Here is a 14,506-nt window from a genome sequence, read left to right on the forward strand (position 1 = left end):
TAATATATCCCACATATCAGCACTCAGCTACAGCTGCAAAGATGAATTGATTAGTTGTCAACTATTACATTAATTACCAACTAGCTTGATAATCATTTTGCTCAGTTTGAGCCATTTTCTAAAAAAACAAGTTTCCATTCCCGTTGACATTTCCTAGACTAGATTAATCAAGTAATCAAATCAAAAGATTAATCAGTGTAGAAGTATGTATTGTGGTCAAACAGATTACACACACACACACAAATTCATAATTAGCTACACAGAGGTATTATCTTAACACCTGCATAATCCATGTGGTTGGACACATATTCAAACTATAACACACACACACACACACACACACACAACACACACACACACACACACACACACATGGTTATTCATCACCCTACAAACAGCTAATTGTATTCCCCTCACACCACAAATGGCTGACAAAGAGAATACTCACATTCATCATTTGCATAATTCTCCTTTCAATAAGGCCGCCTGTGGGATTGCGTCTCTCCTCGCGGGTATTGACAGCGATCCATGTTCCAGGTGGGGTTTTGAATTAAAAATGACCGCTGGTGGATCCTAATTGCAGGAAGTGGGAGTTTCGCCGTGTGACTTGTAAAACACACAGACGTTTTATCATGCTCAGCAGGTTTTTGACGCGGTCTGGTAGTTATCGTCACATTAAAATCAGTCTGTGCAGAGGACAGCAACACCTAAGAGGGAGATGTATTTACAATGTCTGTGTATGTTGATTGAATACCATCCACACAAACCAACATCCATCATCCATCAAAACGGTGTCCAATGCAAAGAAAATTACAGCACTTCACAACTCAGTTCATCAAAAAAAACAAAAACAAAAAAGTCTCTCTTTCCAGAACCAAACTCTCTGTCCAAGAAAAAGAATAGCAGATGCAGTATTTTGCTCTGTAACATACTTCCATTGCTCGACAGTAAGGGAATTTAACACCTGGGGAATGAGCTCAACACCAGGCAGTTTTATGTAAAACAAAAATGATAGGTTTTGTCAGTATCGCAGCAGCGCTCACTTAGCAATCAGAGCTCTACCAGTCGGTCCCCAGAGTCGTTTTCCATGCCTGGGCCTGGAAGATGGAGGGCCGCGGTGAAGCTCTCAGCATCATCAGTAAAATGTAACCTTGACTCTTTTGCCTTTGTGCTGCTCTTCAATCTAGCACTCTTGATTGTCAACAAAGTGGCTCTCATTTATCAACCTAACGTAGAAACCAGCGCAGATATTAGCGCAGAAATCATCTTACGACAGGCTTCACGTGTGATTCATGAAACGTTCGTATCACACCAATCAGAGCGTAAGAATGGTCGTACATTGATAAGTGCAGCAGTTAGAAACGATCGTAAATTTAATTTTCACGCCCCAATACATTCTCGGTTTTGAGGCCTCGCCCCTACAATTTAATGCATGGCGTGACGTAATCCGGCTAAGAAGCGGAACTTTATAGAGGTGGAGATTGAAACCCTGACACCTCAGATTGTGTTCTATTTAGCAGCCTGAGAACTGGTACTAAAGGCTGTAGAGAGAACGGGGAATGGAAAGAGATCACTGATGCAGTCAACAGCGCTGCCGTAGTAAATCAGACTCCAGCTGAAGTTTATTTAATTTATACATCCTTGACATATGCTATAGTCTTAATAGTAATATACAGGCTTATATTGCAATCTCTTAGACCTACATGGTGTACCTATATTTAAATAAACACACAGTAGCGGAGTTTTTTCATCGTTCACTTGTGGCCATTAACGACACTTTAGAAGAGAAAGGAAAACCTGAAGAATAAATAAAAATGCTGTGCATCGTCATGTTTCCTGTATTGAGTATCATTACCAAAGATAACACTATACCTTTTAAAAGTGAGGAATAATTTCCTGTCTCCTTCGTATAGCCCCCAGTTGGGGCTGTGCTGGACTCTGCTCTCTGGGCATCGGGTCATCTGGCTCCATCACTACATTTATGGCACCCTGGTTTCCTGCGCGATGTTGTGCAGAACCCTACAGGCTAAAACAATGTTGCAGACTTTTTCTGCTGTGTATAGTAGGTCAGAGCCATCTGCCCTTAATCAATCCGATGGAGCGCTCCACCGTGGCCCGTGCGCATACGTGTGCACTGTTGTACCGGCGCATAAAGGTCCTCTAAAAGAGCCAGATCTGCCATTGTTGATCAGTGATCAACTGATGACTTCTCTTTCTCCTGTTAAACTGATTATATGCTGCACCGCAAGTCCACACCGACTCGAAAACTTGCGTACACAAATTCAGACCAGACGTGAGATTTTGTCGCCCGTTTTAAGCCGTACGCACGTTTCATATATGAGGGCCAATGTCCCTAGAAGTACATTCTAAAGCTGTGCTATATGATCCTACATCCGAAATGTCAGCATTTAAGGATGAGGACAAAGAACTGATGAGTATTGAATTGTATGCAGTGAACCAGGATCTGTCAAACAACATGCACACTACAAAACTACAGCATATAATTATGATCATTCTTGTCATCTCCAAATCTCCTAAATCCACCTTCACTCCTACAGGTGTGACAATCAGTGTTTGCCCAATCCGTGTCCTGAAAGCTTTGGTTGCAAAGTCACTGATGGCTCCATCCACTGCGACCCGCTGCCTCAGGTCAGTCAGGATAATAGTCAACAAATAATAACTTTATTTTATTTTTTTTCAGTGAAAGTATCACAAAATTCTTAGTTATTACATTATTATTATATTATATTAACAGTTGAGGGAAATTACACTTAACAGCCATAGGTGCCTTAAATTATACTTATTCTATCAATTGTCCGGTCTATCTTTCAGGTATCTCCAATGATTGGCTACATGGAAATCATGGAGATCAGTGTCAGCGTGCTTGGATTGCTCTTCTTGGTTGGCATCTTTGTTTGCATCAGGAAACGTTACGTACAGCAGAAGAAGAAAAAACCCATCTGTGTCCAGGACTCCAATGGGTAAGACTACATATATCTATCTCAAATGAGGTTCAAAACTCCTCAACGTGTTTCATTAGTCCAGGTTATATGTTAAGACAAAAACTACACTGGACCGTTCAAATGCTCGTTAGTAGTTGTCACTCCCACAAAGTGTTGAACAACTTTTCCGGCAGCACAAATGGCAAAAAAACTGTCCTGCAGCTTTCTTGACTTTCTGCACTGTGTATTGTTATAAAGCCTTTGTACATCCAATGGAAATCAAAGAGGGAAGTAGCCGACCAGCGAGAAAAACAAACTGGAGAATTTGATTTGATCAGAAAACCAAAGTTGTACAGGGACGTCAGAAGAAACACTTTCTCTTGGAAAGATGCTTTACTTGCAACACCGCAGGCTAAAAATGGATCTGCTCCCCAATTTCTGAAACTTAATTTTTTTCCCATTCTCCTCCAAAATCCCAAACATGTAGTTAAAGCAGGATGAATTGATTATTAACCACTAGAGGGCAAAGGATGTATTAAACCAGCAGAACCAGCACATAGCCCTGACAAACTGTATTAGTGTTAACAAACTGTGTTTTCAGCAACACCGAGCAGCATTATTATCCATATATGTCCAACACAACAAGCCTTGTTCCAAATCAAACATTGTGGCAGTGGTGGTCTAAAGGTTAAAGAAGTGAGCGTGTGACCGGGAGGTCGTCGGTTCAATCCCCAGCATGACAGGATCAAATCAGGGTGGGGAAAATGAAAGCGCCGTGCTTGACCCACCCTCATTACCACCACTGAGGTGTCCTTGAAAAAAATAAACAGAAGCCTAGTTACTAAAGAAGGCAGGAATGTGCGTATCTGTAATAACTGCACGTATTTGGCTGAGGGTTTAGGGTTCCTCCATCCAGAAATGTTACGTCTTTCCATTTTTAATACCTTACTACTTGATTAATATATCTGTGTTTAAAATGTTGGGAAAACTAGAGGACATATTCAATAAATAACTCTTAAAAAGCTTAATAAAGACATAACTTGCTAAAGAAGTCCACTCTGGACCAACTACAATCATGAGATCTGAGAAAAGTCTTTTCATTATTTTGAATGCTCACATTGATTTTACATTCATTCCACTTAGGTGGCCCAGTCTGGCCAAGAGCCTCAAAGCCAACAACCAGGAAGTGAACGCCATAGAGATGAGCTCGCTGGTCGGTCCCACCAACGACCTCGACCACACGCCGTTCCGGTCTCTTCGTCCACGCAGCCAGATCATTTCGTCAGGAGGCGAGGTTTGCTTTCCAAAGACGCAGGGGCCGGTTGTGTGCAGTGTTGCCCCAAACCTCCCTCCCAGGCCACCGTCCAGCTCCGACAACGACTCCATCAGGAAGAACCACTGGGATTATGAAGGTGTGTTTCTATGTGTGTATTTATGATTTTAGTATGACGAACATTGTGATTTTGATTGAGAGCACTGACAGGTTGATTTTTCAACAAAAAATCACAGCCAAAATTTTTCATTCTCCTCATCTTTTTCCCCTTTTTCTGTTGCACGCTAATTGTCCTTGTTTTTCACCTTTCTTACGTGTATCCCTCCCTCTAGCTCTCTCCGCTCTATTTGCCTTGTTCTCCTTCCTTCTATCATTCACTCACTCAGTTCCTTACTCCTCTTTTGTTATTCTAAACATGCTCTCTCTCTGTCTCTCCTTATGTATGCAGCAATTTGTTTTCATGTATTGGATCAATGTGCCGCGCTTCTATGTTCTCGAGACAGATGAAAAGAGGCAGATCAGGCGTTTGCCATGCGATCACTGCGCTCCCCAGGCAACGCCAGCCTGGCAGGTCATTCATCTGCTCGACCCTATCACGGAGAATAAAGGAAACGTTCCTGTAGTCGTTATCCTGGACTGTGGCTGAACGCTCCACACTTGGCTTTTTGTTCGCCCTGTGACCCTGAAAATGATTGAACATTTTTCATTTACGAGTACAGTCAGACTGATGCGAGGTCAAGTCTTCGCTTGCATGCCGCCATCGTGTAATTATCTGTGAAACTCTGGCGTGGTTCTCTGCTGTTTTTAAATGTTCCGTGCTTTATAATCTTGACAATGCTGATGAGATTATTACTCGTTTTAACACACAAACACAAGCATTTTAAACTCTGTTGCTCCCCTGAGGACGAGCACCCCAAAAGTGCTTTCAGAACCTTGGCTAAATGACTATACCCGTGCTCTCAGACGAACATGTCGGCAAGCTGAGAGAAGGTGGAGAAAGGACAAACTCATGTGTGTGTCTTATGAAATTCTACAGGACAGTCTGATTATCAGAGAGCTGTAAAATCTGCAAAAAACTGAGTACATTTCTAACCTGGTTTCTCATAACTGCCACAGGCCTCAGGTTCTTTTCAAAATGTTTAACACTCTTATAAACCCCTGTGACTCTGCCCCAATCAAAGGATGTTGAGTGGATCACAGACTGGTTTATGTCAAAGTTTAGTCAGGATACTGTTTTAAAACCATTTAAACATGTTTATAAAATTGAATAAAACACCCAAAATTCAATAAAAGTAATCATAAATTTTACATGCAAAGATCATTTTCTGGGTTCCATACAACATACACCCATGCATCCATGTTATTTTTGGGCATTTTGGTTCAAAGAAACCCATATTTCTGATATAAAAACTCTGACAGCAGGTCAAATTTGACCCAAGGACAACACAAGGGTTACATTCTTTGTTGAAAAAATGTCTGTCCTTCAATCTTCTGTGACCACATCCTTTGACCAAGACCCCTCTGTTCCATCAATGTGACTTGCGGTCCTGGACAAGTTTGAGCCCATTTCAATCACCTCTCTTTCTGAGGTGGTCCACCATCTGTGGCCCATAAATTGTCCCTCAGACAGCATTCCATCTTGTTTACTTAAGGAAGTCTTTGTCACTGTTGGACCATGTGTTCTATCACTGATAAATATATGTCTTGTCTCTGGTAATGTTCCAGCTGTTTTTAAACATGCTGTTGTGCAGCCCTTGTTAAAAAAGGAAAATCTCAACTCCTCTGTTCTGTCTAATTTCAGGCCCATCTCAAAACGGCCGTTCCTCTTTGAAGTCCCAGAGAAAGTAGTTTTGACCCAGCTGCAAACATTTTTAGTTACTCATAATGTTTATGACAAGTTTCAGTCTGGTTTTAAACCCCGTCATAGCACTGAAACCGCCCTTTTAAGAGTTTTTAATTACCGAATCTTAACTGTTGATTCAGGAGTCCCCGCCATCTTGGTACTCTTAGACCCCACCGCTGCCTTCAACACTGTTGACCACTCAATCCTCTTGTCACGCTTGGAACAGTTTGTAGGAATTAAAGGTATTGTACTCAGATGGTTCCAATCATACCTCACAGATAGGAGCTTCTCTGTCCACCTTGGCGATAACTCTTCCAAGACGGCCCCATTAACCTGCGGTGTCCCTCAAGGCTCTGTCTTAGGCCCTATCCCGTTCTCATTATACATGCTGCCCTTGGCATCCATATTTGAAAAACATTTCCATTGTTTTGCAGATGATGTGCAAATTGATATGCCTTTAAATCTAAAAACTAAGGGCTCATTGCAGCCACTGCTTGATTGTCTAAATTACATTAAAAGATTGGATGAGCCTAAACTTCCTCAACCTCAACAGAAACCAAACCGAGGTTACAGTGTTTGGACATCACGATCTGGTTGATGTCGGCACCCTAGGCCCACTAGCTCCTAATATTTTCTCCACTGTAAAGAGACTTGGTGTCTATTTCGACAACGCCTTCAAATGTCAGGTCTAGCTTCTTTCAGCTGAGGAACATAGCCAATGTAAAGGCCTATCTATTGTACATCTTAATGACTTAGAGAAGCTGGTCAAGGCCTTCATAACTTTGCGACTTGACTATTGTAATTCTTTGTATATGGGTTTAGATCAGTCATCCATTCAACGCCTGCAGCTAGTCCAAAATGCTCCTGCCTGCCTCCTGACAGGAAAAAAGAAGAGGGAACATATTACACCTGTGTTGCGCTCCCTCCACTGGCTACCTGTTAGCTGACTATTAATTCTTAGATCTATCCAACAATTGGTGCCGCCTTACCTGATCGAGCTCCTTCATGCTCATACTCCAGCAAGAGTGTTGAGATCGGCCAATCTGCTCCTCCTGGATGTGCCAGTAACCAGACTCATAACCAGAGGTGATGGAGCCTTTGATACCATTTCATATTAAAACCGCCCCTACACTTCAAATCACTGTTAAAAACAGGCCTTTCCTTCCAGTTAAGGAAAGATATTATTACCCTTGTTCGTTTATTATTTTTCTTTGTTATGTACTTTGTATTCAATTGTTGTTTTATTGTTGTTTTAACCTTGTAAAGCACTTTGTTCAACCCAGTTGTTTTTAAACAAGACATTGACATTGACATTGACATTGACCGCTGACATGTTCTGTGTCTGTGATGCTTTAAATGGTTAACAAATTCTGGAATAAAGATAGTATCTCAACATAAAAGCATTGCAGGCTGTAAAAAAAAAGAAAAAAGAAATTGACTTAATATGAGGCCTTGGCCTTTTATCACCATCACTGTTATTGAATTGGTGATGAATCATCCAATCACAGAACCCCATCTACTATCAGCCATCATGAAGCCATGTTTGGCTGCCAAGATGATAAAAGGACATAGTGCTGGAGAGAGAAAGCGAAAAGCAAAAAGAGAACGTGTGAGCACAAATCTATGATTTCCTTCATCTTTTATTTTTTTTTAAAGAAGAATACTTTTTTTAAAGCATAGCTTTTATATCATGCCTCAGTTTAGCAAACACTTATTGTTTGTACTTATTGTACTTTTTGAGACAAAATTATTCATTTTCAAGCTTTGTCTCAAACGTCTTGAGTAGTGGTTTTAAAAGACTGCAATATGTACTGTACCTGGGTTGTGATCAGGGGCGTTTTTAGGACTTGAGGAGGTTCGGGGCTTAGCCCGGACCCATTAAAATAAACTGAATGCAATGCAAAACAGCAATATTGGCTTGCCCAGCTTGTTAAGAGCCAGTGTACTGTATGTTCATTTTAGCTGGACAGTTTGTAGATGTAAGTTAGATGGCGCCAACATTTGGCCTAATCATAAAACACTTCATTTCCTGCATTCAGGTGAATTTTTATGAACCTATTTCTACCTTTTTTCTAAATCAATTTATGCTGGAAATATCTTTATGTAAAGGGATTCATGGGGGACAATTAAAAATATAAAAGCATAATGGAATATATTGCAATAAGGCTCTTAGGCATTCTGTATTGCTTTCATCTATTTATTCTCCTGTAGATCGACTTTTCTAATTATATCTGAGTTAGCACACATGTAGCCTAGGCATCGTTTACTCTTCCCTCCTCTTGTGCGTATTTTATTGGGGTCATATGCACATTTAAATGTGCATATGACAAGTATTCACCTCAATGGTACATTAATTAATAAACCCCTTGACTGTAATATTTCAGATGTGTTTGAGCAAGATTTCTGCTCATGTTCAAAATTTTGTGCACATTCAAAATGTAACTCATCCCATCTGTGTTCTCTGTGATTTGAGGAGTACTTAAACTTATGTTGTCCTTTTCTTTCACCTTACACTCAAAACGTATTCACTCCCTTATGGAGTTAGATTCCCCTTCACACCTTGTAGCATGTAACAACCAGAAACACCAGCACATTAGATTCATCCCCATAACATGTAGGCTATAGGCACTGTAATGCAAGGTTAATAGAGCTGAGTCCTTAATTGCAGTTTCCAAGTTGAACCACTTCTCACACTACTTTAACTTGAATGTAATGGTAGAGTGCTTCTTGGCTGCAGCTTGAAAAGTGGCGCTTTCAACACAGTCTAATCACCATTGCTTGCAGTTGCTATGGCGACAACACGTCACAGGCTTTGCTTATCTGATCTGCTGGATCTTCGATGAGTCGGTACCGTGACGGCGGTCTTGTAGTCTCTCTTACCCGTGTCGAGCGCGCGAGTTCTCACTGTTTGTTCATGGTGGTTTTGGTAGTCTTGACTTCTCACTGCGAGACACGGGATCAGGCACACGGAGGGAGAGACCGACGGACGGACAGAGAGAGAGACACACACACACACACACACACACACACACACACACACGCCACATATAGGCTGCAATTACCAGTTTTCCCCCACTCATCCTGTCTCTTTCTATCGGAGAAAGAGAGAGAGAGAGAGAGGGGGGGGAGGGATCGCTTTGTGACCGGCGCGGAGAAATAAGTGTCCGGTATGAATGGCCAGACGATCAGGCACGTATCCACAACTTTGCAGGCGCCCGGGGTGTTTTCACTGTCAGTAGCACCACCCTGCTACGACCTGGGCGGGACTAAGTTCGGCAGGCATCCAGGCTACCGGTTTCATATTTGTCAAAATCGGCTGACGCCACCCCTCCTTGTGATCTGTCACAACCACTGTTACGCCAATGCTGGCACCAAATATTGTATTCCTTTTTCTATATATTATCTGAATTGTTTTTTTTCAATAAGAACTAAAAGCCAAAGGGGCCACTCTGAGACTGCAGTTCTTTAAAGATTGAGATATATAAAGATGGGCATTTTAGGCCCTATTTATGTAGGACAGCTGAAGACGTGAAAGGGAGAGAGAGGGGGGAATGGCATGCAGCAAAGGGCCGCAGGGCAGAGTCGAACATACGCCCGCTGCGCCGAGGCATAAACCTCTATATATGGGCGCCTGCTCTACCAGGTGAGCTACCCAGGTGCCCTAGACTGCAGTTTAAACATGGATGGATGACAGCCTCAAAATCTGATGCAGTTGAATTTAAGCTCAAATCAGATCTTCGTTCTGCCCTGCGTCAGCCCCTCTCGAACCTTCATGTTTAGAGGTTATTTTCAACAAATCATGATTTTTAAGTCTCCTTCACACCCTCCATCACTCACTCTATCGTTTTTGTCCTTCTCTCTTGTCTCATCAATCAATTCTTTCCCTGATTCTTTCTCTCCCAAAATGTGCAAGATAACCATTTTTTTGCTCTCATAATTTTTTGTTTTCCTCTACCATCTGCCGCCCGCCTCATTTTCTCTCTTTCTTTGGTCCACCAAAACAAGTTCCTTCGCCGAGACTATTTTGCAGAGGTGCACCGTTGCTCTGTCCAGCGCTTAGCACAGCCCAAGATGATTGTGATTGGTTTAAAGAAATGCAAATAAACCAGAGCACGTTTTTCTCCCATCCCGGTATGGTGTGTGGACTAGCCAGACCTTTCTCTGCAGCTCTGTGGAGGAAGGTCTGGCCACGCAAGACTAGGATGTTTGGAGACCAGAGCACCAGGAAACGGCAAGACATTAGTACAGGTTAAAATAACAGAAGTCAATAAGACACCACGAAGACAGCAAAAGCAACAAAATATGCTTTCTCAAGAAGCCATGCAGAGCGACAGGAAGCAGCATGACATCAACAGATAAACATCATCAGCATCTATATTCAGTACATGAAGCCATACATGTTATACAGCAATTTGTATTCATGTACTGGATCAATATGCCACGCTGCTATGTTCTCGAGACAGATGAAAAGAGACAGATCAGACATTCGCCATGCCATCGCTCCTCAGGCAACGCTAGCCTGGCAGGTCATTCATCTGCTCGACCTTATCACGGACAATAAAGGACACGTTCCTGTATTTTTAATGTCCTTTTTAAGGCTGTTTAAAAAGCAAATTTAGGGAAAAAACTAGAGGCGTACTTAGTTAAAGAGAAATGCCAGTGAATTAAATACACGTTGCTAAAACTTTCCAGCTCAGCAGCCAACCAAAATCGAGGAGAATCCCCTTGATGCAGGCATTAATGTGTACTGTGGTGATATTTTGATAAATGATGTTTTAAAATGTTCATTTATGCCCCGCTTCACTGGTTAATAATAGAGAGAGGCCCAGAGGTGGGAAACATTCATCATTTCACAGGCAAAAGCCTTTGAATATACAAACAATTATATTTGCATAGTAGATTATTTGATCCAAATTTCATGAGGCCTTAAATTCATTTCCAGAGGCATTACATTCCCACTTGGACTTAAGCTTCAGATGAAACGTTACCTCAAAGGAGAGCTCAGTTTGGTGTAATACATCTTTAAGTCAACAATCTGCCATTTATTTTCCTTGTTGCAGCCCGCGGTGGGGATCCGAGACTTTGTTCGCTGCACCTTTAGAAAAAGAACAGCTTTTGTTCTAAAAGTATATTTTGAACAGTTCAAAGTGTGGTAATAACAACCTTTGAATCTGAGCTGAACGCGCCCCTTGATGTCTGTTGTTTGAGCCTACAAAGATTTAAAGGATCGGTTCAGATTATTATTATAATTTTTTTTTTAAGATAATTTTTTGGGGCATTTTAGGCCTTTATTATATAGGACAGCTGAAGATGTGAAAGGGGAGAGAGAGCTCTACCAGATGAGCTATCCAGGCGCCCCAGGATCAGTTCAGATTTAATACAATGCCGATCACTGTGGACACATTCATCATGCATTAGTTGCCACGAGCTGATATTCTAGCAAAAGCAAATAAAGATATTGTCAGTGAATGTTTTTCAGTTGCACTCAGTATAGTCTATATCCACGACGTTCCACTTTCGGGATTGTTCAGGTGCTGCTGGAAATTCCGCCGGATGTCCGTCACCTTCCTCTGTCTTTGTGTTGGCATTTTAAACTGCGGTGGATTTGTGAGGACTATGGTTAACTGCTCCTCAGATCTCTGCAGGGTAAATCCAGACAGCTAGCTAGACTATCTGTGCAATCTGAGTTTTCTGTCGCACGACTAAATCAACTTTTAAACGTACACGTGTTCCACCAAAACAAGTTCCTTCCCGAGGATATACATTGCGAACAAAGGTCAGATAATATATTACATACAAGTCTAGTCTAAAAATGGCATAGCAACCTGTGCTTTAAAACAAACCGTGACCTTAGAATCAAAAATATAATCGAATCGAGGATTTGGAGAATCGTGACAGCCCTACTAGCCAGACCCTCCTCCGCAGTGCTGTGGAGGAAGGTCTGGCAATGCGAGACTACGCTCAGTATGAACATTTTGCGACTTGGCAGGTGCATTCATGAAAAACGTTGATCCAATTTTTTTTTTTTATGCCGGTGGCATGAGTTTCTTTTAAAACATATTTGCTGTTGCAAATTAGCAGTATGTCAACATGATTTTCAGGATATAGGGTTATATATATAAGAGTCACAGACTGCAGAAGAGGAGATATAGCAAACACTACGGTGGCCGGGAAGTGCAATGCAACATTACAAAGAATGAAACACTTTTACAAAGCTTGAGACAAATTTACATTTTGGAAAACAAATTTACATTTTAGAAAACAAATTAACATTTTGGAAAACAAATTTACATTTTAGAAAACAAATTTACATTTTGGAAAACAAATTTACATTTTAGAAAACAAATTAACATTTTGGAAAACAAATTTACATTTTAGAAAACAAATTTACATTTTGGAAAACAAAATAACATTTTGGAAAACAAATTTACATTTTAGAAAACAAATTTACATTTTGGAAAACAAATTTACATTTTAGAAAACAAATTTACATTTTAGAAAACAAATTAACAAGATGCAAAACACTTTTACCAGTCCTGAAACAAATTTACAAATGACAGATTCTTCACGGAAAGGGAATGTACCACATACCGGAAGTGATGAGGGGTTGTATACATGTCGCCTTGACTACGGCAGTTATGGATCGAATGCGTCAATAGAGCCGCCATCTTGGAACAGGGGGACACGCCCTTATATACTGTCTATGGGCCGTCCTTAATGCATCAGCGTCAATGTAGGCAAAGGTCTAACGGAAATAAAATCACTATAAATCGTCAAAATCTCATGCGATGTTCTAGTTTTTTTAAACAAAAAGACAAAGAGACTAATTAATGTGTTAATACAAAGAATATTTATTATAATCAGTTCATAGATATGAGTACAAACGGAAACTTCACCCTTCTGAACTAAGAGGTTCTGCTTCAAAGTGAAGTTTAAACAGACTGAAATGTCCAGGCTCACTCCCCCACTAATGATTCATTTATTTCTGCATGTAGTTATTCATTTAACGAGACTTAAAGTCATGGTTCGTCATCCACAGTCCGAGTCCCGCCAGACTCCCTTTAGGAAACCTGTGATTTAAACTTCAGCAGGTTTGGCACAGTCCGCTCCGCCAAGTCCTGGATCTGATTCTCCGGGCTTCCCTTCCTTCCAGCGCGGGCCCGCAATAGCGGCCTGGGTCTCCAGCTGCGTGGTGTCGTTTTGGCTCCCAGGAATGGGCAGTGAGCTCCAGGTCCTGCAGCTGCAGACGGACTCGCCGCGCCCCCCTGCTGTAGCTCCGATCCGCGCCCCGGCTGTCGATACGTTCCCGTTTTTCAAATGTTTCCGTCAGGTCCGCGTCATATAAAAACTCCAAACACCGACCACACGTAAAGTCACCATAAACTTCATTCACGCCATATACTCACTCACAACAACACAAATTGCCTGCGCTCACCAGCAACACCTCATCACTTCCGGTATGTGGTACATTCCCTTTCCGTGAAGAATCTGTCATTTGTAAATTTGTTTCGGGACTTGTAAAAGTGTTTTGCATCTTGTTAATTTGTTTTCCAAAATGTAAATTTGTTTTCTAAAATGTAAATTTGTTTTCTAAAATGTAAATTTGTTTTCTAAAATGTAATTTTGTTTTCCGAAATGTAAATTTGTTTTCTAAAATGTTATTTTGTTTTCCAAAATGTAAATTTGTTTTCTAAAATGTAAATTTGTTTTCTAAAATGTAAATTTGTTTTCTAAAATGTAATTTTGTTTTCCAAAATGTAAATTTGTTTTCTAAAATGTTATTTTGTTTTCCAAAATGTAAATTTGTTTTCTAAAATGTTATTTTGTTTTCCAAAATGTTAATTTGTTTTCTAAAATGTAAATTTGTTTTCCAAAATGTAAATTTGTCTTGAGCTTTGTAAAAGTGTTTCATTCTTTGTAATGTTGCATTGCACTTCCCGGCCACCGTAAAACACCCTATGTTATACTCACTGTAAAAATCTGACTTTTTTTTTTATCAACCATTTTCAGCCTGCGTCAGTGATCAAAGTTCCCTGCTCTTTCCAGCCTAAGAAAAGAAACAGCTCTTGTTCCTAACTATTCATTGAATAATTATCAAGCAATGCCAAATCCCTTTGATGTCTATTAGGTCGACAGAGGGAGATTTAAAGTTGCTGTTACTTTTTCATTTCTTAAGCCTTGAAACATGATCATTGTGCAAATACTTGTCTCTTTCTCTTTCACTTTGTCTCCCTCCTTTTCCCTCTCATCTATTCTGTTTTTCTCTTTTGCCTTCCCCCTTATCTATCCATGTCTCCCTTTGACCTTTATCTCTCTTTCACTCGCTCTGTCTTTTCAGTCCTTCTTTCCCTGATTGTTTCTCTCCCAAAATGTGCAAGGTAACCAATTTAGCTCTCTTCATTTTGTTTCCAGTCTCTCTCTCTCTGCTACTGTGTCTCATGTTCTCTC

The 14,506-nt window shown here is 40.8% G+C and overlaps 1 protein-coding gene across 1 annotated transcript in view; it reads left to right on the forward strand.

Annotated features, from left to right (window-relative positions):
* The window catches only part of fat2 (FAT atypical cadherin 2), a 130,927-nt gene that overhangs the window by 110,793 nt on the left and 5,628 nt on the right, over positions 1–14,506 (forward strand). The window contains exons 26-28 of the mRNA XM_039813545.1: positions 2,559–2,649; positions 2,833–2,981; positions 4,086–4,354. Coding sequence (XP_039669479.1) covers positions 2,559–2,649; positions 2,833–2,981; positions 4,086–4,354 — 509 coding nt within the window. The remainder of the gene's footprint in view (positions 1–2,558; positions 2,650–2,832; positions 2,982–4,085; positions 4,355–14,506) is intronic.

Source organism: Perca fluviatilis, chromosome 10, assembly GCF_010015445.1.
Source record: "Perca fluviatilis chromosome 10, GENO_Pfluv_1.0, whole genome shotgun sequence".
NCBI classification, from domain to species: domain Eukaryota; kingdom Metazoa; phylum Chordata; class Actinopteri; order Perciformes; family Percidae; genus Perca; species Perca fluviatilis.